Here is a 22,136-nt window from a genome sequence, read left to right as displayed (position 1 = left end):
GACAACTACCCTCAAACAGTTTCCCAACTCAAAATGTATAACACTAACATGACTGGTTATTTGTTGTGTGTACCTTGTTGGGAACCATATTGGGCTAAAGCCCAAACCCACTATCAACTTGTGGCACAGTTTCTAACAAAAACAGTATCTTTTGAACTAAGTACCTTGTTTTTAATGAAAAAAAAGGTTAAAAAATTCTAGCAAGAACAGAAAAAACAATAGGAAATAGAATTTATGAAAAAAACAAAATTAATCACACCAGTGAAGAAAATCATGCTGACATTGAAAATCCAGAAATGATGAATAACAACCACAGTAGTAGTGAACATAATTCTGATATTGAAGTGACAAAAAATGGCCAGTGGTAGTCAATGGAATAACTTCAGTTAAACATATTCAAGAGGGTATGGAACAGTTGAAATCATTCATTCCATAACACAAGTGAGAACACTCACAAAGCACTCTGAGGAACATGTGAATAGATGATGTTTACTGTTTGACAAAGAAATATGGCATGGTTTAAAAAAGTAAATTTTCTTTCAAATGCATAAATAATTCTGTGAAATAGACAACCATAGTTGTGAATCCTGATAAAGTTGTTAAAGACCAACACCATGTGGGATTTTACTGCCACAGGAGCTACTCATTCTTAACAAGAAGTTTTTCAGCCAGTGGAATACTGGCAATAAGTAATCCTAACTTATCAAATATAAAAACAACATTGGGAAGGTATGCACGTTTTCAATCTGACCATAATATACTTATCCAGTTCATAAATTGATATTTATATTGCTGATAATATGAATCAAAGTTTGTAGGGGGAGTTTCGTACAATGCCATAAAAGAACAACCATAAAAAAATTATGACAAATTTATGGCACTACAGTAACACCATTGTTTGTATAATGCAATGGTTATATGGTGAAAGTATCAAAGATAAAGTGGTTGTTAGTTATCACAAAATATTCTGAAGTTTAGATTTTGAATGAATATATTTATGTTCTGATGACAGGTTATGTTTATTTATCAACCATGGGATGTCCTCTTGGAAGAAAAGATGAGATTAGCAGGCACTAAAGATGAATAGCTTTAGAACCTGATAACATTGATCTGATGGATGTCTTGGATAACTGTCATTTTAGACTGGAGGTAGAGTCAAAGAAGTTATGAATATCGCTATGCAGCAAGTGATGAAGCAGCTGCTGTGGCTAGTCACAAAACAAAGAAGTTTTTGTTTTTAAAGTTATAGAAGCAAATATTGTTCTGTGTTCTGCTGCAACAAACGGAAATAAATATATCCTATAAAACTGGATTGGATTATCTCTTGTCATAGATCCAGACATCTTTATAAAAAAATTTAGGAAACGTTAAGCCATACATAGTTTACATTTCAAATAAAGTTATCAATGATACCAGCATATACAAGAAGGTTACAGAAGGAATTACCTGTGAATACCCTGAAGAACAAATTGAGTGCACAAATGATTCAATCTGACTAAGCATAAAGACCTACTACTCTTGTACTAGGATCACCAAAAAATGATGTGCAAGAGAAGCCATCACGTACAATGTTCAACACAATAATAGTGTTTTATGTCTAAAGAACTACTTCATAAATGTTCTCCATCACGTTTTTGGAAAACCAATCAGTGCTATTCATGCTTTTATAAAAAGAAGCACGAAATCAGTAACAAACTTGATACAAACTATTCTTTGACTAATTTTTGCACAAATCACGTCAGCTGTAGAAAGTCTTATGCGAGAGGCTCGTTGCCTCAAAACATATGAAACAAGTATTGCAGCAAAGACTTAAATGCTTACAGTCATAAGGTTCATGGGAAAAACAAAATTAGCCATTCAAAAACAGAATCATATCATTTATGTTGTGCTGGTACTAGTTAATCTTACTAAGCTGGGCCCCATTGGCATGTTGATACATGAAAGTTGCAGTAGAAATCTTGGTAGTGTTAAAAAAAAACATGCTACAGAAATGGAAAAACAGCAAGAACAAGTTCTATGACAACATATAAAGCAGATATATGTACAAAGAGAACAGAACAATCTTTGGCTTACACCAATGCAAGTGATTATAAATCACACTGAATCATAATGTCAGTAAGAATGAAATGAACACCCTTATAACAGATGTTTTATCAAATATTTAAGTGAATGAAAAACAACAAAAAGAAAAACAAAACATCAGGCTGATAATTCCACATCAACAGAAGGAAGAGTCTTACTGATTCTAAATTTAAAATAATTTGTAAAATAAGAGAAACATCTTCTTGCACAAATACAGTGAAAAGAATTCTTTGTTCATCCAACATCACAAATAAAGTAAAAAACTGAACAAGGGGAATAATGTAGAAGATTTTTAGAACTTTCAGAAAACATTGTTAAAGACTTTTGTGGCTAAGGAAACGTGTTATCTGGATACATCTCCCAATAGATTAGTCAAATATGACACAGTTTTAGAAATTATATGTTCTGAAAATTTTAAACATATGACTCCAATAGAAGCTTCAAAAACAATAAAAATGGCATACAGAATGAGTTAGTGATGAAAAAAACTTAATTTATATTATGAGGTTTAATGTCAGCTGCCTATTACTTGAAACAAGATCTGTCATTTCATAATATACACATGAAGATCAAGTGTAGAAAAAATAAATTTTTGGAAACACAACTGTTTTTTCAAAGTTAAAACTTTTCTGCCTGGAGGATTTGCTCCCTTCAATTCTTGATTTGCATTGCCTTTGCCTAAAAACATGGAAAGCAGAGAAGCCAAGCAAATAAAATATACAAAATTATATTCAGAAGTACAACTAATGTATAATGCAAATTTATGTTTTTAGTAATTAGGCTTGCAATTCATGTGCTACATAAGAACAGTGTAGTAATGCCTACCTAAAGTTCATAAAAGCTAATACTTGTGTAGCTTTCTTTATGATACAAATTCCAGAATTTGGATCAATGTTTTGAAATAGGTAGCTCATTGATTTTGTTTTTTGTTCTTGACATTATTATTGGTCATTTATTGGCATGATAAAGATTCTCATGCACAAAACAAGAACTACAACGTAGTAGAAAATACAATAATCAAATGAAAGGGTAGTTAGTCTATATTTCAACTATACTGTTTCAAACCATACTATCACATCAAACATACACAAGTCTTCACTAGCGTTTTCCATGATAGTCCATGGAAGGTTTTCTCTCTGTTTGTCTGTCTGTCTTTCTCTCTCTCTGTGTGTGTGTGTGTGTGTGTGTACGCACCACATGAACGATACAGTGTGGAATGGATATACATATGTATATACACCACATCAGTGGTCTTGCAAAAAACTCCCAGGTCAACAGTGGGCACTTTAGAAACCAGAGCAGATGGATTTAATATTTTCAATAACCTCTAGCTTGATGCAGGTTTAGGAAAGTAAGTATACCCTGTGGAGGAAGAGATGTCCCAGGTGCTAGTCAGAGAAGAGGAATACAAACCTGAGCCAGCTAAAAACAGTCACCAACATGACCTTGTCATGTTTAAATATGAAGACAAATGGGAAAAGGCATGAGGAGGGTAAACATACAGAAAGAGATAAGACCAATCCTGATTGAGGGCATTTACAGACAGTTGCTAGTTGAGGTATCAGGGACCATAAAAATGGAAGTTTTGTACTGAGCAGTGATGAGAGTATCAATCATTGGTGTGCCAACTTGGAAAAAAAATTCAATGAAATACTTGAGGATGGAGTAGCTGCTCCATAGAAAGAATCCTGTCTGTTTGAGAAAGTCTATCCACAACCATGTTCAAAGCTTCAATGATATGACAAGTTGTTAAACAAATCCGATAACAGTGAGCCCAAAACATAGTCTAATGTCAGGAAGCAAGAATCCCCAAACCAATTCCCACCTGGCTGATTGACATGGGAAACAACTGTAGAATTGTTAGAGTGTATAATAACCAAGTGATCCCCAAAACCAGGAGAGAAATAAGAACAGACCTGATAGGGAGTGAAGAGTTCCAGAACATTGATGCAGAAGACATACTCCAAAGAAAACCAAATCCAAGAGGTTGTGGAGTCATCCAGAGATTAGCCCAAACCCATACAAGATGGAAATCCAGAAGGAAAGGTAGCAATGGAATGCTGACCAGTATTGGCATAATCCAATCACCAAGACAGGTGGTTTGAGAAGAGAAGGTGATAGCATCACAAGATAGAACAAAGGATTACAAGATATTTGTCTTCCCCTGAAATAGTGGTAAGTTTATAGATTTACAACACAGAAATCAGGGGTTTAATACCCTCTGATAGACAAAGAAGATAGTCTGAAGTGGCTTTGCTACAAGAAAAACAGTCACACAAACAAACACAACAGATTTACCACTGGTTACTCAGAATTCATTGAAAAAGCCTAATGGTATAATAGAACAAAATGTTTTAAAGATGCTACAGTCTCCAAAGAGATCAAAACCTCTTACACAGATAGTACAGAAGAGGTAAAAGATAAGTTAGCAGATGCTCCATGTGCTGCAAATGGAGGGAAATTTTAGCCCCACTGAGTGGAAAAATGAGAACACTCTAAGATAGACCAATTACTAAGTTGGAGTCAGGAATAACTTGACTGAGAAGAAGAACTAAAAAGAAACAAAGGAGACAGTTGTTCAAGTAGCAACAGAAATGAAGTTCAAGACTATGGACATAGTGAGCAAACACTTCGATGACTTGACTGAAAATATAAGGAGCCACATGGGAAAGTTCAAAACTGTACATCATGAGCTGGTGAATAAAATCATATGGGATTGAGGCAGTTGGAATATAGATAAAGTTAGTGACAGGATGCTAGTTTACAGTCTTTCTGGGGATAGAAAAACATCATAATATAACCCTGAAGAGGTGAAAACAACCCACTTAATGGTTCTCATGTCGGAAAGATCCAATATCATGATCTTAAAATGCAGACAATGTTGAGGACCAGGAAATGGAAGAAGGAGAACAGAAGAGGATGTGAAGAAAAAAGTTGTATGTAAAAATGTAAATGATTCACTGGTCAGCTACAAAATGGATACAAGTATCTGCAAACAGAAAAAAAACATGCCTCTTCAGCAAAAGTATTAAAAAACCCTGACAGTTGATTTCTAGAAAAACTATGTGAGGTGCATGCACATGGTGCAGGGCTTCAGACAGAAGATGAAAAGAAAATAAATAATGAAATAGAGGAGTAAGAAAAAGGAGACAATAGAAAACAAGTGTGTTTCTGGAGTTTGAGTTGGCCTCCAAGTGGGGGAAAGGAGCTCCAGGGATTAGAAATTCTAAAATACACAAGCTGTTGATAAGCATAGTGAAAGATCCTGGAGTCACAGAAGAAAAGGCATTTGACAGTCAGAATGAAGGTAGTCCAGGACAGATGTGTCAGACAGACAAAAGGAGGAAAAATTAAATAATTCCTGGCATGAGAGTCAAACAGTATGGAAGTTAAAGAATCAAAGGACATGGGAAAAGTTATGATGAAATCTGAGAAATCAAATTCACAAAGATGTTTGGAAAGGGAACATTGTTCCTAGCAGGTAAACAATAATCTAGTGCCAATCTTAGAGGTGGAAGGTAAATGACCAAATTACTCATCCTCACAGCCAGTTCAGAAACAAGATGCAAAGAAGACGAGGTAACAAAGTTGTCTAAAACCCACTACACAATGAACTATAGCTGTAACATTCTTTAATAGTCAACAAGCCGGCTGTGGTCTCAGAGTAAGGAAAGTGTTAGTGACATCTCTAGAACCTCGGCAGGAGGTAGTAGTAACCGTTACTTCAGAATCCATTGCAATGTAATAATAAAATTTTTAGTTAATTATTTGGTTACAATACAGTTTTAAATTCAAGTTAAAACAGGCTAAAAAGAAATCAAAGAAAGTAAACAATGTGAAAAGGAAGTGGAAATTGCACAAAACTCATGAAGTTTAAACTCAAACATGACCATTAAAAGCAGTGCTGAGGATAAGAATAAATGTTAATTTTGAGTTACGTTTTATGGGGAACTACTATGCATGAAAGATGTGTTGTCTTCTGTTGGTGGAGAGTTTTTGTTGTATGATTATTACATCATTATTTTATGTGAGAGACAGCTCAAAGCTAGCAGCATGCACAAAATCTGAAATGTAATAAACATCAAGGAATATCTACTGTGTGCAGTGAAGTAAAAATATCATTTTAGAATTACAATTATACATTCTGAAAAAAATCTTCACTCATAACAGTTTACATTTGTTTTTATTTCATCTTATTGTTTTACTGTTCTTTGAATCATATATAATTAGTGAACAGGTGTTGCAAAACTATAAATAGTGAGGAAACAGCTCATGCTATGGTAAAACAAGCACTAAATTATGTAACAAATATGATGCTTTTGTGATATCTTACTGAATATTGTTTTAAGTTTATTTCTTTAATTCATGTTTCTTTATCTAACCTAATATGTTTATGATTTTTATATTTCAGTTATTTCTAAACCAATGAATAAAATCTATAGATATTAAAAAACAACAAATTTAGGCCTTACATGTTTACAGTTTACTTAAATACATCCATTGGAATTATAAACTTCAAATATATTACACTCAAATTTCATTTAGAAACTATATTATCTTGCCAAGTTTATTTACACACATTAACAATAAACTGGTTTCATTAAATTTGGAATGAAACTGAAATGGTCATGACATGTACACTATTACCTACCCCTAATCCAGAGCATTAACCTGAAATATCATTCAAAATAATGCAGAGCATCAAAAGTATGGTGAATTAATTTTAGAAGTAATAATACAGAACAGAAATAAGTTATACCTGAACTGAGTTAGTAATAAGATATTTTCTTTTCCTCTATAAAAATGCTTTAAGTAACACTTGTTATCACCTGGATATTGGAGCCCAACCTCTGATCAAGTCCCTCCTCTTGTAGTCTCTCATAGAAGTCCAAAAGTATGTGAGAACCTAAGTTAATAGTTGTTATGGTAGGGTAGAACAGAGGACCATCTTCATGTGGCTTTGAAAAAAAAAGGGGAGGGGTAAAATCATATTGAACACAAATGATAAAAGTTTTGTAACAACAGTTATTATTTGTGACCAATAAGTAAGACAAACACAGATTGCAAAAAAATATTACAAAAGTATCCATCAATAAGTCTTAATGTATTGATACATCAAGCTTACCTACACTTGGTTTAAGAGAAAGACGATGTGTCTTGTAACTCAGTAAAGTTTTAAAAACTTTTGGTATAGTATACACTGAACATGGCAAGAATGTTTAGAAAACTGACCAACATATAAAATATAATGTACTTAACCTAAGGTTTAGTTTTTCCCTTGATGATGATAAATCCACTTGAAATAAAAATGTAACTCAGAACGTCTGGTATGAGTATTAACACTTTTATTGATAAGGAGAGAACAACGTTTCGACCTTCCTATCATCTTCAGGTTAAGAAAGAAAGACTTTGCAAAGTGACCATTGCCAGACACGTCTTAGGGACAAGGGTATAAACTGTAAGGTTTAGTTTGTTTATAATGCATGTATTTAAGTCTGATACTGTGAAAGATTTAGTCTAGAGGTTACTTTTGGATTTCTTTTAATAACTTTACAAAATTACATCAGATAAATTTGTGGGAATACTTTGTTTTGTAAAGTTATTAAAAGAAATCCAAAAGTAAATTAATATATAACAACATTTCCCTCCTACCACTTTCTGCTATTACTTACCATAATTCCCTGTCCAGATAAATATTCATTGACAAGTACATGGTTTGCTGTCTTGTCACCGAATACACCCAATGTATTGATTTTAGTAAGATAAGTTTCCAACCACTGAAATGAGATGTAAATAAATCAGATTATTTCAAAAAATCCATAATGAATAAAATGTTGTACATACAAATACAGAAAACTCAGTCACAGTTTGTAAATATACGGCTCTTTTAATCTTGCCATTACTGGTGAGCAGCGACTCAAAGTGGCGGTCTTCAGTGAGTTTCAAAGAAAGAAACAATAGTATAATTTAATACTCACACCATAATTTCACTAATAACAATAACTATGTAACAAAGTTTTACTTTTTCTTGTTCCTGGGCAGAAAGTGTTATTTCCCAATTGCTTATGCCTAAAGCAAATGGAAAAAGACCTATTTTTCTCTTCAAACTTTGCTTTTGTGACCTGGAAGCATATAACAAAAACATGATAGGTGACTATATTTGGGGGCTGATTTACGTTACAGCTGCAAATCTTGAAAAACTACTCACTTCTACACATTTTTGTTCATTTTTGTATATCTTTAGTATAAATACATGTAAATCTTGATTCATATGTTGTTTTATTCAGACCTTATGTAAATGAAAATGTGAAAATTTGCCCATTTTTATATAGAGAAGGTTAATTTTTAAATTTCATTATCCAGGTCACAAAAGCAAAGTTTGAAGGGAATAATACTTTTACAACATAAGCAATTAAGAAATAACACATACTATCCAGGAACAAAATGTGTTACACAGTGTTGTCAGTCAAAAATGTTAATATTAAATGTGTTTTCAGAAGCACATATTAAAAACCTGATAATTATGCCACAGCACTACATTATTAAGTACCTATGTACGAAAATACTGTTGTGTGTGTACTGAAAATGTAAGTACTAATAATAGTAACTTCCATATTATTATCCTGTCTGTAACTTCAGTTTAAATTTTATATTATATAATTATAATATTATATACCCTATTAATCAATGTTTTGAGAAGAGGCAATGGTGGAGCAACTTGGATCTGGAGCAGCCACAGAAACTACAGCTGGGCCAGCCTATAAGGGGCAGTTAGGACTTGACACAGAGTGGTGTGAATAACAGAATTTGTCTGAGTTTAAATGAATGCATTAAAAGCCAGTGCAAGTGGATGAGGTACTAGACCAAAAGATAGGTAACTTGGTATTGACAACTGTGGCAACCTGCATAACCACAAAAAATTGAGGAACTAAAGACCACTGAGTCAAATAAATTTTATACAAGCAGGAAAGACAATCAGCAATAAAGTTGAAAGCCCCAATACATGATTTATACCATATGTGTACCTAAAAAAGAAAAAAGATTCAACATTCAACCACAAAGGGTACAAGAAAATGTGTTTTCCTTGGTGACAGGATATTGGCACAATAAGACTGCACAGTTAGAGACCATTGACCTGAAGCTATTTGCTGCTCAACCTACAAACCTCGCTATGAAGCAAAGCATATATTGAAATTGTAAATCTGGAACAGGGGGAAAAAGTTAAACACCTGCTAATGTGTGAGCTTTATCCAACCACCAATGCAGATCATCTACAATGGAAGGAGGAAGAATAATAGGAACATCCAAGGGATCCTGTGCAAGGTTCCATTAGTTACATAGAGACTACTGAAGAGCTTTCTCATGAACCTCATCCATGGGGATAAGTGCTGCCATAAAAGACCATATGCCCAAAAGAGATAAAACCCCATAAGCAGTAAGGGCACTAAAAACTACCTGCTTCATTGTTGGATCCACCTGAGATGAGTGCCAAAAAAACACTCATATTGGATAAGATATTGGGGTATGAACAAGGAAGAACATCACTAACTTGATTAACCAATCAACCCAAGCCAACTCTTAAAGAAGCAAAGAAGTGTGTCAGGTGGATTCCAATTTGGTGTAAGCCAACAGTAGTCATTCATTCACATAATGGTGTAAGCACGACTCTCAAGAGTGCATGTCTGTCAAAAACCTTATCAACCTCATAAAAAACATTCAGTGCAGAAGCAACTCCAAAGGGAAGAGTGCAAAATTGATAATCCATTGTGTGGTAAAAAAACTGAAGATAGTGTCTTGATAGACTAGAGATAGTAATATGTAGATAAGCAATTAAGACTTATAATTTGGTCATTCATAACCTTAAACAAACCACCCACCTGAGAGTGAGAAACAACTCTTTGGTAAAACAAGGTAACACCAAGAAGCAATTCAGGCAGTACAGATCAATCATAGGCTACCTTTCTCTGGTTTTCTTGGATGTAATAAACAGCCTAGAATAAAATCCCAAAGAAGGGTGAATCAAGGAATAATGGCATTCCAAGAGATAAGATCCTGTACCACCTCAAACAGATGTTGACTTATGGTTAGGACCCAAAAGAATGAGAGGGGAAAGGAATATGATAAAACATGATGAATCCAGAGATCCTCAATGAACTTCTGCTATAGAAGAACAAACTCAGATAAATGAGCCTCCACTAGACCAGAACACACAGGTAGTCACTGATACTGTTGGTTGTGCATCAAATAAAACAAGGAGAAAAATATTCCCTGGTGGAAGTAATAGTTAAAGGACAGAAAGGATTAGGACAAAAAACAGAAGCAGGGGACTGAGACAGACATCAACCAATGAAGAAAGAGTCAATTGTTGTCTCACCGATTCCAATCTGAATTCCAAAGTTCCAAGAAGATCACCAAATCTGACCTATGGAGAAAACCAGGGCAAGCATAAGTCCCCAAGATAGAAGCCCAACAACAGAGAAACCATGTATTAAAAGAAAGAGCCAAAGGCAGCCAAAAATCCCTTAGGATCTCAGTGGATCACACTGGAGAGGAGATGAATGATGGACAAGTACTGTAGAACAGACTTGATGATAACACAAAGGTGAGAAAACTGGGTATGGTATAAACAAACAGGATAATCAAGGTCTGCCCCACAAATGGGTAAAACTGATTCTAGGTGCTGAAAATCAAGGATGAAAAAATCATCTTGGTAGTAGGTGAAAGCAAACTGATCCAAAGCCAAAGTAGGATGAAGCATATCATCATGCAACAAAGGGTGGGGAGATCATAAGAATTCAGAAAAATGAACAAAACATCACATAGCTGAGAATTCATGTCTAAAAATGCCATATTAGGCTTAACTGATTCCTCAAAAAGACACAGCAAAATTCAGTAGTTGGGAAAAAAAAATCTCATTGGCTCAAACAGGTCTGGTTTATTCAGAAGGAACAAGGCCAATTTCAGGACGAGGAGGCTGACTCATATAATGATCAATCTCATGACAGATAAATCAAACAATGGGTCTTCCCCACCTGCAGTGTGCAAGATAGTGCTTATAGTAGGTATGATATTCAAAGTGGTAACATTAACCTCAAAATTCATAATTGCAGTATAAATAAAACAAGTTTTATGCATAAAAATTCAGGAGTAGGAAAAAAATTAAAAAGAGTGTAGAATTGTTCTACAGTGTAACAATAAAAAAAAATTAATGAAGTTCCAGTTCAGAAATTAAACTACTAAAAGTCACAAAATCAAATTATATGAAGAGCACTAAAAAGAACCATCTTGACATGAGTGCTATCAAACAAGAAGTGATAGTTTAGTAGAATTAAATAGAAGTCACATGTATCTACAGCATGTCACACTCTTAGTAGTAAAGGGTTGTTACATGAGAATTTGCATAGAAGATGCATTGGAGTTAGTCAACTCCAGATTGGTCAGTTTCAAAGCTTGTGGTATGTGAAAATGCTTTTTTTCACAGAGAGAGTAGCACTGAATGTTAATTTTGCACATCAAAATTTAAGGATTCATTTGGAAATGTACAAATATACCTGATTCCAATACCTAAGTAAAATTAACTAACTCTGGAAAGGTAACTTTCAAGACATTCATTTTATAGATTTATTTAGATGGACAGATATCTGACTAAAAATATACTCTTCACAATTATGTAGCCTCACCAGTAAAAAAATTCTTAAGATACAAACTGACTCGGGAAGTGCTTGTCAAATGTATCTCCAAGCTAAATACATCCATTAAACAATACCATACTCCTTCCTATACTTTTGAGTCCAGTTTATCAATAAACATAAGCAAGATGATGCAGGTGCACTATAAATCATATCAGTAGACAAATGCATACACTCTGTGTTATGTTCGACAATAAAAAATTATAAGCAAGACAGGGCTGGATAAAGAACTTTATATGCCCTGAGCACTGAAAAGATTATAATGTCTCATATTTATGTGATTTAAAATAAAAATAATACTAAACTTCAAATGTCCTGACACGTTGTTATCTAAGGGTGTTTATTCTTTTCAGCTAAGAAAAAGAGCATTCTGTAGAGTACTTACTTAGTTACTAATAATCAATGTCAGAAAAATACCTAGTGCAACATCTATGTTTAAAAATATACATTGTATCCTGTCTTTCACTATGGTGTCATGAATATCAACGTAACTGAATTTTGTTTTTCCTGTTTCATTGGACTTTGCAAGCATATAACAGTGGAAATGCTACAGTTCTTCATAAATATTCAAGTGAACAGGGTACGAGTTAACTTCTGGGAATCTTTTGAATACTGTTCATCAGATATGTCCACATTGTTTAGAACAAAAATTACTTAATACTTCTTTGCACACTTTACCTCTCACTTCATATGAACTTAAGTGCATCAATTATAGCACAGTAAAAAGATACGTTAAATTTGTCTCTAGGGTTCAATTGCTGTTTCTGATGAACTGGAATCATTTTTTTGTTTTTTCCTGAATAGTTTGCAAGACTGTAGTCAATGCAGACCTGGTTTAGGTGAGGATAGGACTGGGCTTCTTTGTAGTCAATGGTTTAGGTGAGGATAAATAACAAGAGAACAAAAATGGGAGAAGAGTTTTATGGAGTGTAAGGAAGTCGAACAAAGTTTTGAATTTTCTCATGGTGACTACTTCCATGCCTTCTTTGAAATATAAAACATCAAATTCTTTCAAAAAGAATTTCTCTCTTTTCTTTTCTTTGGGATGTCCCTGCTTTGTTGGTGCCCTGAGCACATGCTTAGTCTGCCTATAGGGTAATCCAAGACTAAAGCAAGATAATGTAGATGCACCATACATCATGTTAGTGGACAAATGTATGTGCTCAATGTTATGTTTGGTAATAAAGTCTTGTATTGTGGTTAAAGTATCATACTGATGAAAGGATCCTGGTAAATTTGTATGAAATAATTGTGAAACTTGCATTACTTTTTAAAATACTTTTGTTAGGTAAATAGTAGGAATTCTTCTTAATTTCACGAAATACAAATCCACAAATTCTTAAGTCATAGAAAAGCTACTACCTACTATACCTTTGGAAGAGGCTCTGGTATCATTCCTTTTGGATGGGGTAGTCCTCCTGTAAGGGTAAAAATAATCTTCACTCTTTTTTGTATCTTGATTTTAAAGTGATTAAACTTCACATTTGAGTTATAAATACTAATTTTAAACTACTGCAACAAAAGGAGTTGAATCCAGGGATCAAGGCAACATTAACATAATTAAGCAGTGATCAGGCCTTGGTTTTGAAGACATAACTGTTGACTCACAACATTACACAACAGATTTGAGTTACTAATCATATTTGTTAAACATTATTTTGACGCATTACACAATTAAATAGTTTTGATATATAACTAGACAAAAATATGTGGATAACAAAAGCTTGGAAACCATCATGTGCACCTTATTCAGAGTATTCAATATGATAAATATATATATATCTAAAGAACTGGTGAAAACTCATGAATGCAAAATAATTTTAACGAGAAAACAATGTTTGAGCAACAGCCCTTCATCAGTTTGCCATTGACAATGAAACTGTTAATACAAGAGTTAGGCTGAAAGAACAACTAACATATAAACTTGAATACTCAAGAACATGCTCCTGAAGCTTCATGAGTTAAGGAAAGTAACATATAATAATAACAGTTGTATTCGTGTGTTACGTAACTGCAGGCATGAAAATACGTGAATACCAACAGCTTGGAAATCTGTCATAAATACATTATTCTGAAGAAGTAAAATCACATAAAACAGATTTTACAAATTAACAGCAACGGTGCTATACCTTCAACAGATATTATTATGAGCTATTCTATAACCAAGCATAAAAGTATTCATAACACTGCACGAAGAAATACTTGTTACACACCAGTTTCAGTTTCAAGAACACGTGTAACAGACAAATTGCAAGCAGATTAAAAAATTTTCAAAGTTTCATCTGCATTTATAAAATAGTAAAACAATGACTAAAAATATAGAAACCATGTTAACTAGTGAGTTTTGGGTGAACTACTTATTCAAAAAGTCAGACTGGTATAGTAGAACAAGTGTTAAAATACAAGTCTAAGAAGATCATTTTCTTTTTTCTGTATATCATGAAGCTTGAACATAACCAGATATCCACTCACGCAGTAATAAATCATACACATGTCTGTGAGTGGGGTTATCTTCAATTAAGTGTACTAGCATAGGTACTAAAATTAATAATGTATAAAACATGTACATTGTTTTCCAGAATTATTTATTTCAACAAATGTAAGCAAACCTGTAACACTAAAAAAAACACATGGAGGACATAAGTTTGGTTTTATTAAAAATGAATGTAGTTTTTGCAGTATTACCTTTATCACATAACTGACAAATTTGCAATGATCAAATGATTTAATATTATCAGTTGTCTAGCTAGATCTTTAAATATCAGGAAAACTGCTGAATTCCACCTTTAAATCTCAAACATTGAGTAGGGCCAAAGGAAGGTCATTTTGAGATGTAATCAGGAAACTATAAATATTGTAACTTTTAATGAAGTATATTTACATTCATGAAATTTGGCAAGCTATTAGTAAATACTGCAAGTCTATTGGACACAAAATATCACTTTTTAATAAAATCTTTTTCCTAAAGATTTGTATTTGAGCTTGTGATGACTTCACTGGGGTAGTTCAGGTGCAAAGTGATTTTCATGCTGCAAATAAAAGTTGGTTGGTTGATTGATTTGGTGTTTTATGGCACAAAGTAGCTAGGCTGTCTGCACCAAACATCTGGTAAAAAGTTAAAATTAAAGTAAATTTCGTAAAATTCTTAAAAGGAAATGAAGGTAAAACAAAGTTTAAAACATAAATAGCATAAAAACCAATGTCTACATGTAGTCTACAGCATTAAGAAAAAAACTACAGTAATAAAAGTTGTAGACAATTTTCTGTAGCATAACTATAATTAACATAACTCGCGAGGAAAACTAACAGGTAAGTACAAAAACCACTTTCAGTCACCTGAAGTTGGCCTTTCCAGTCCTGGTTCTGAGTTATTTGACATTATGGCCATTTTCTAAAAGTAATTCAAGTTTTCAAAGACTTGTAGCAAAAACTTGCCAGAATGACTAATAGACAATTCAAACAGAACCATTAATCACCTTTAAGTTGGTCTTTCCAGTCCTGGTTTCAAGTTATTTGATGTTACAGCCATTTTCTAATTTCAAATCTAACTAGATGGACTTTGATTCTTAAAAGAGAATCACATTAAAAGAGGTCTAATGTATAAATTAAAAAACTTAAATGGCATTAAGAAGATTAATAGCCTTTAAAAAACTAAAAACATTTCCATGGTGGACTGTGTCACCATCACCAATAACAGTCTAGTGTTGGGGACAAACCTTGGGACAGAACATGTTTAAAATTCATCATTGACAGTCATAACGACAGCAAGACAGTAAAACGTGGCTCACTGTGACCTGAGTGTCACACAAACTACACACTGGTGCATCAGTTCCAGATAAAAGTAAACGATGAGTTAAAAAACTGTGACTAATGCGTAGTCTAGTTAGAACAACTTCCTCTTTCCAATCCTTACAGAAGCAAGATGGTTAAAGCCCAAAAGAGGGTTTTATTTCGAAAAGCTTGTTTTCACGTTGCTCACTCCAAGTCCACTGCTAGCTGGCATAGAGCTGAGCCTTGAATACAGGACCATAGTCCACGTATGGAATAGGCACAGCGGTGACAGTGCCAAAGCAGATAGATTTAGGTGTTCCAGTATCCAGAAGAACTGAATAGAAGTATATGTTAAATAGAAATGGGCCAGTCGGTTTTGAATATTGGCTAGAACAGAGTGTGAACTAACGTGAAGAGATTCCAGGGCCAGTACAGAACTAAGCAAGTCAGTATAAATTGTACAGTTTGAGTATTGCTTAGCTTCTATATGATCCAGGATAAGAGAAATGGCATACAGTACAGCATTCAACACAGAAGCTGTAGAGGGGATTCTATGTGCAACCACCTTACCACAACAAACCATGACAGAGCCCATACAGATGTTCAGTAAATAACAGACAGTATATCCAATCATAAGTGTCTAGTTTTCTCAGATGACTTAAAGATAGGTTGCTTTTGGGGACTGTGAAAAGCCATGGTGGGATGAGCTGACCAGTGGATACAGCAATGTTATCCAAGAACAGACCCAATTCATCCAAATGTGCCTGGATATGAAGGCCAAAAGGAGCAATGGCAGATGGTCTGTTCTGAAAAATTATGGCCCACTGAGGAAGGAAAATACAACCCAAGGTGGGATGTTCTGGTAAAGAATGAAGTTTCAAAGCATACTGTAAAGACACTTGCAAACAGTGGAGGTGCAAAGAGAGTTCATGAGACTCTATGTATAAGCTCTGAATGATGAATGGTATCCAGCATCTTTAAGGCTGAGGTCCTGGCAGAGCCATAGACCAGTCATCCATAGTCGAGTTTCGATCAAATAAGAACATGATACATCTTTAGCATAGAACATCAATCTGCTCCCCAAGTGGTGGAAGAGAGAACACGGATAATGTTCAGTGCTCTTGTATATTTGACCCATATTTGCTTGATGTGTGGTATAAAGGTCAGCTTACAGTCAAAGATAAGCCCCAAGAACTTTTTCTCAGGGACCACAGACAGCAGAACTTCACTGATACAGAGTTCAGGATCAGGGTGAATACCCTGTTGGCAGCAAAAGTGCATGCAAACAGTTTTAGAGAGAGAGAAGTTAAAACTGTTTGCTGTGGTCCATTTCAGTAAATGATTAAGGGCAGTCTATAGCTGTCACTCAATATACCTCATGTTCGACGACTTACATGAGATGTGCAAGGAACCATGACATGGCATCTTTGAGTGACTGAACCATTGACACTGGAAACATCTAAAAGGGTTTGGAATGTATGGCCATACTCTGCAATTAAAATAACCTGCCTTGATGGTGACAGGTAGACGTGGTGATGTAAATGTCAGAATGAGAACATTGGTCAGCATTGTAATTCCATCTTTGCAAGTGGAGATATGCCTCATTGCAAAAACTCCTTGGGTGGAGAAACAAGTGAGAATCTCTGACTCAGGGATGTTCTTCAAATCCCTCTCAACAATAACTCCTCATGATGAATTCATAGCAGCATGGTGTAATCTCAATAGGTATATCCCCAATTGCCTTTGAATCCAGGAGTTCAGTGTTGAGATGTGAATGTTTCAACCAATGTCACCAGATCGAAGCTACTTTACTGACTTTGAATAGCCAGTAAGTCCTTTTAGTCTCTTCTGAATGAAAAAGGGACATATATGCCCTAAAGGTTTGCCCGAAAGAGAATGTAGTATAAGAAAAGGAGGTACAGGTGTTACAGATGTTGAAGACTGCTGCTCAGAATCTTCAAGATGTGGTTGTTTACCTATGGAATGTTTTTCACTATTTTATTTGAGTTTTTATCTGGAGGATCTATAAAAAAAGGAAAATTTCAGTGCCCACTCAGCCCACCCACCATAAACCCCTACGAGGGGATGCACTACAATGCCAAACAAGGACATTGCAGCAACGCCAGGGTTTCGTGAGCACTATATCCAAACACCAGCATCAGATACAATGTCCACAACACCTCTTGAGAACATTCAACACTGATAATTGGTTGACCCTAGCCCAAGTGGACCAACCGACTGACCCAAAGGGGGCCACCCCAGTGCTGCCCATCTACAGGAATTCAAGGCCAAAGTGGTGTATTAGGGTTGGACCCCTCAACCACCATGATCCTCTCCTCCCCTTCACGGGTCACCATGCATTGCAAACATACGATTGGGTGTTTAGATCCCAGAGGAGGTAAAATGAAAGAACAGAACCTTCCCTGGGAGGTTCCCTCACCACGTACAGGAATCCACACTGATGGGGCAAATAAAGTAATTCTTTTTATCTTTAAATTTTATATTTTATTTATATAACTCCTACAGTTTCCTGAGTAATTATAAAAATACTTTTTCACTAAAGCTTTATATTTCATTTGTTATTTTCTCTACCCTAAAATTAATTGCATCAGCTTAGGTCAATCTGACCAACCTTGTAACTACCACATAATAAAAAGATGCAAAATTTATAAATTATGTATTTTTCTTTCTTAAATAGCTACATATAACAGACAATTACACACTATTTTACAGCCAAAGCTAACAGACATTTGCTCAAGTTTTATTTTCTTACAGTTGCACTTTGACCCTCTCTGATTACAATGACAGCTACTTATTACAAGGAACAGCTTTACATAAAACAAACAAAAGGATTAAATTACAAGAATAGACTTCTTTAATTACACATCATGCTTACAATGAGTATGTGATACACGAGTATTTTGTTGAAGTTTTCTTAGCAAACTTTTTTTCTCTAATTTTTACACTTTAGTTACTTTCATAACAAATAAAAAATATAAATAGGAAAAAAAAAATTTAGTAATTGCATCTGAAATTTTGTCTTTCTCAAGATTTTGTACTCGTACAACAGAAGTCTACTTCAAACTATAGGCCTAACTCTTGATAATGATAGTGTGGTTTCAGAAATTATTTTTCTTAAATTCTAATATGCAATTCAGAATATAAAATATTGCTATTGATATAAAAATGTTATGAAAATAATATAATTTATCTGGCTTTCTAACTAAGCTATGAGATGTATCAATAATTCACATACTTTGTCAAATAGAGTTCCAAGACTGGCAAATAAAAATAATGATGGCAACATATTCAAAAAACGATTATCCCAAAATCTTCTAGACTTGTCACTAAGTAAACTGAAATCTTCATTTATATTGACAAAAAATAATCCAACAGCAAATGACACAGAAAATTAGACATATTTTGAAAAACATGATGGGCATGCTGCAAGTTTCACTTTTATTACTCTATTTCAGTAAAGCAAGAAGAATGAAAGCTAATAATTAACATTTCAGCTCTGATATCTATAGTATAAGTGTAAATTGTACACAGAGTTAGGAGATCATAGATAGAGAAAATTCTAAAATGGGCATTTTGGACAAAAGAAGTGTCATGTCATGCAAACAAATAGAGATTGAGAATTTATTTAAATATGTCATTTTGAAATTATAAAACTAAAGTTTATAAATTTGAGTCAGGTACTAAGTTTTGATATAATGTTTACAGATATATTTAATTTTGAATATACCTCTGTAAAAAGATGATGACAAACACTTTGATAGACCCTGCTCAGTTATGGTTAATGTATGTTCAATTGTGTAGTAAGTTATGGACTTCAAAATAAGAATGTTCTTTGTATAAATGACTGTCACAATATCCACTTGGGTCTAAATCTAAAACAGTTTGTTTTTTTTAAATATTAACTTTTAATTAAGAGGCTGTGTAAGCTAAAAGTCCTAAACTGAGATATGGTTTGTTAATTATCACATCCAAACTGCTTAGAAAATCTAAGAGTAAAAGCTATTGACCTTTTACACATGAAGCACTTCAATAAACTCACCCCAGTTTTGTAGTCGTCTGTGTGCTAAATTAGTCCACTTAGGCTTAGGTGCTTCATAGACACAATCAATCAAGTATTTCTCCTCCTCTGAAGTGATAAAATTTGGTAGATAGTATACTGTTGGAGGTACCTATATGTATATAATTACAAAACAATATTATCAAATGTAGTGTGGAAAACTTGAACCTCTGTCTATAAATATTACTGAAGATAAACTGATTAACAATGTGTCAAAAGTGGTCAGTGATCATCCATATTTCAGTACTCTTTTGTTAAAAACAAATGGAAGATGTTTTTCACATCATATCCTAACATCAGTCTTGCTGACAAGTAAATTTAATATGTTTCTAAAGATTACGAAACCCTCCTCAATCCTCTTTAAAAAAAAATGAAAGAAAGACCACAATGGTTATCTTAAAATCACAGGAAACTTACCTGTGTTAAAATACATTTAAGCGAAAAAGGTAAATTAAAAACCCACCTATCTACTTACTAAACTTTTACATGAATTAGGGACAGATGTTGTGAGTGTAAGAAGTACTACAATCTCTTCTGAAATGTTTCCTCCTATTTAAGAAATTTAGTTTAGTAATATTTTCTTCTTCTTCATCAGTGAACACAACATAAAAAAATACTCAGTAAATCTAGTACACCATTCAGCTATGTTTCATTCTTCAACAAGAACTCTCTCTCTAAAACTTTCTCCACTGATGGTTCAGCATTATCTTTGACTTTTTCTTAATTGATTTTGTTTGTTTTCAATTTTATTCAAAGATACATTAGGGCTATTTGTAATTTAGTAGTGAAAGACTAGATGGAAGGTAGCTAGTCATCACCACCCACCACCAACTCTTGGGCTACTCTTTTACCAACAAATAATGGTACTAACCATAAATTATAATGTCCTCACAGCTGAAAAGGGGAGCATGTTTGGTGGGATGGGGATTTAACTGTGCAACTCTCCAATTGTGAGTTGCATGTTCTAATCACATATATATATCAGGCCCCTATTTTCAAGCATACTGTAGAAATCTTTTCTCTCAAGTTTGATGCATTTAGCTAAGAGACTTTCATATCTCTTAACCTAAAAAAAAAATTACTCTGAATTACTTTATTTTATGAAATTCAGTTTTCTCAATTACTTCATTAGTAATTTTGCATTTTATATTTATTAATATTTGTGTTTTATAATTCGCCTAATTTTTTTAAAGTTAAACCTAACAACTTGGATAATCTACAATTCAACTTATTGTTAAACTACAAGCTCAGTACAACTTGAATTTACAATATCACCTCTTACATTTCTTTTGTCAAGATAAAAGTTACTAATCAATCTTCATATGATATTTCAATTTCCCTAATTAATCTCTTGCTTTCTCTAAACCCTTTCTAAGAAATCAATATCATTCAGAATCACTTAATGTCTCTTGTAATGTACATGTAATAATATTAACAGTAACATTACCCAGTCACTAAGCCTAAGTTATGTTATACAACTTACCTTCTTAACTATGTTGCTTTCCATTTCTGAGAAAAGACCAGTTTCATTCACAAAACAATATCTGATAATATAATCTATTGTATTTACATTGTTAGTACAACAGTTACAAGCTACTTCTCCTACGTCACGTGTTATTTTTTAGACGCTACGAATTCCCGAGTAAATGAAAAATTTACTCTTTACATACACTTCAAGAGAAGTGTAATGCACAGGTGTTATGATTGTTTCAATGTTACGAACACGCCGAATAAGTTTTATATAAAATAAAAGTTAATTTTCCAGTAATTTGCTTGGTGAAACAACCACATTAAAAGCATTATTCTTTTAAATTCGTGTTATACATTCATTTAACAGATTTGAGTTTTTGTTTGTTTGATTTTGTAGTCAACATGGTAAAGCAGCAGAAGTCTCGACTCGTGCGTAAAATAATCTGATCTCTGCTCGAACATACGGAACTCACTATCCTGAAACTAACGTACGCATCTAGACTAAAACAGCAATCCTTGCGAAGACAGCGAGGAAGGGCAAAATGACCCAAATCATTAGAGGGCGTAAATATAATGGTTTGTTTAGGGCTTTAAATCGCCAAGTTACAGCTATGTGCCGTCTGCCGATATGATAACGGCAAGTCTAGAGAATTACAGCATAAAATCTAGGGCTCGATTCTCACAGAGGACACAGTAGAAAATCATATCTTACTAATTTCTTAACATTAGCTTAAGTAGCTGCTGCTTATGTAGATTAGAGCAAGGGCATGGATTTCATAAATCTAGATTTTAGAAAAGCATTTGATAATATATCATACAAAAGGCTTATTAAAAATGTCCCTGTAATTAAATCGGATAAATTGGTTCGATAAGTGCCTGTGAGATATGTACGCATAACTCCATTTACTTCCTTCTCATTTAAATGTGGATTTTTAAAGATTTTTTGTCCATTTAAAGCCCTTTCAGTTTTCGTATAAACTGTGGCCAATTAAATCAGAAAGTCGTTCCGTTCACTTTGATCAAGTGCCTTTCTTTCTTTGTCATTC

At 33.8% G+C, this 22,136-nt stretch overlaps 1 protein-coding gene across 3 annotated transcripts in view; it reads right to left on the bottom strand.

Moving 5' to 3' along the window:
- Positions 1 to 21,778, bottom strand: part of LOC143252073 (putative RNA/DNA demethylase ALKBH6) — a 28,831-nt gene extending 7,053 nt beyond the window's left edge. The window contains exons 1-5 of one of the 3 annotated variants that reach the window (XM_076503680.1): positions 21,104 to 21,739; positions 19,603 to 19,732; positions 13,143 to 13,189; positions 7,755 to 7,859; positions 6,912 to 7,040 (exon numbers count right to left, since the gene is read on the bottom strand). In XM_076503680.1, the coding sequence (XP_076359795.1) occupies positions 6,912 to 7,040; positions 7,755 to 7,859; positions 13,143 to 13,189; positions 19,603 to 19,732; positions 21,104 to 21,127 (435 nt within the window). In that variant the 5' untranslated portion in view covers positions 21,128 to 21,739. Of the gene's footprint in view, positions 1 to 6,911; positions 7,041 to 7,754; positions 7,860 to 13,142; positions 13,190 to 19,602; positions 19,733 to 21,103 lie in introns of all 3 variants that reach the window. The other 2 variants (XM_076503682.1, XM_076503681.1) reach the window with 2 other exon arrangements.
- Positions 21,779 to 22,136: the final 358 nt, after the last annotated feature.

The sequence above is a fragment of the Tachypleus tridentatus genome, chromosome 6 (assembly GCF_004210375.1).
Source record: "Tachypleus tridentatus isolate NWPU-2018 chromosome 6, ASM421037v1, whole genome shotgun sequence".
NCBI classification, from domain to species: domain Eukaryota; kingdom Metazoa; phylum Arthropoda; class Merostomata; order Xiphosura; family Limulidae; genus Tachypleus; species Tachypleus tridentatus.
This window is presented reverse-complemented; position numbering and strand designations above follow the sequence as displayed.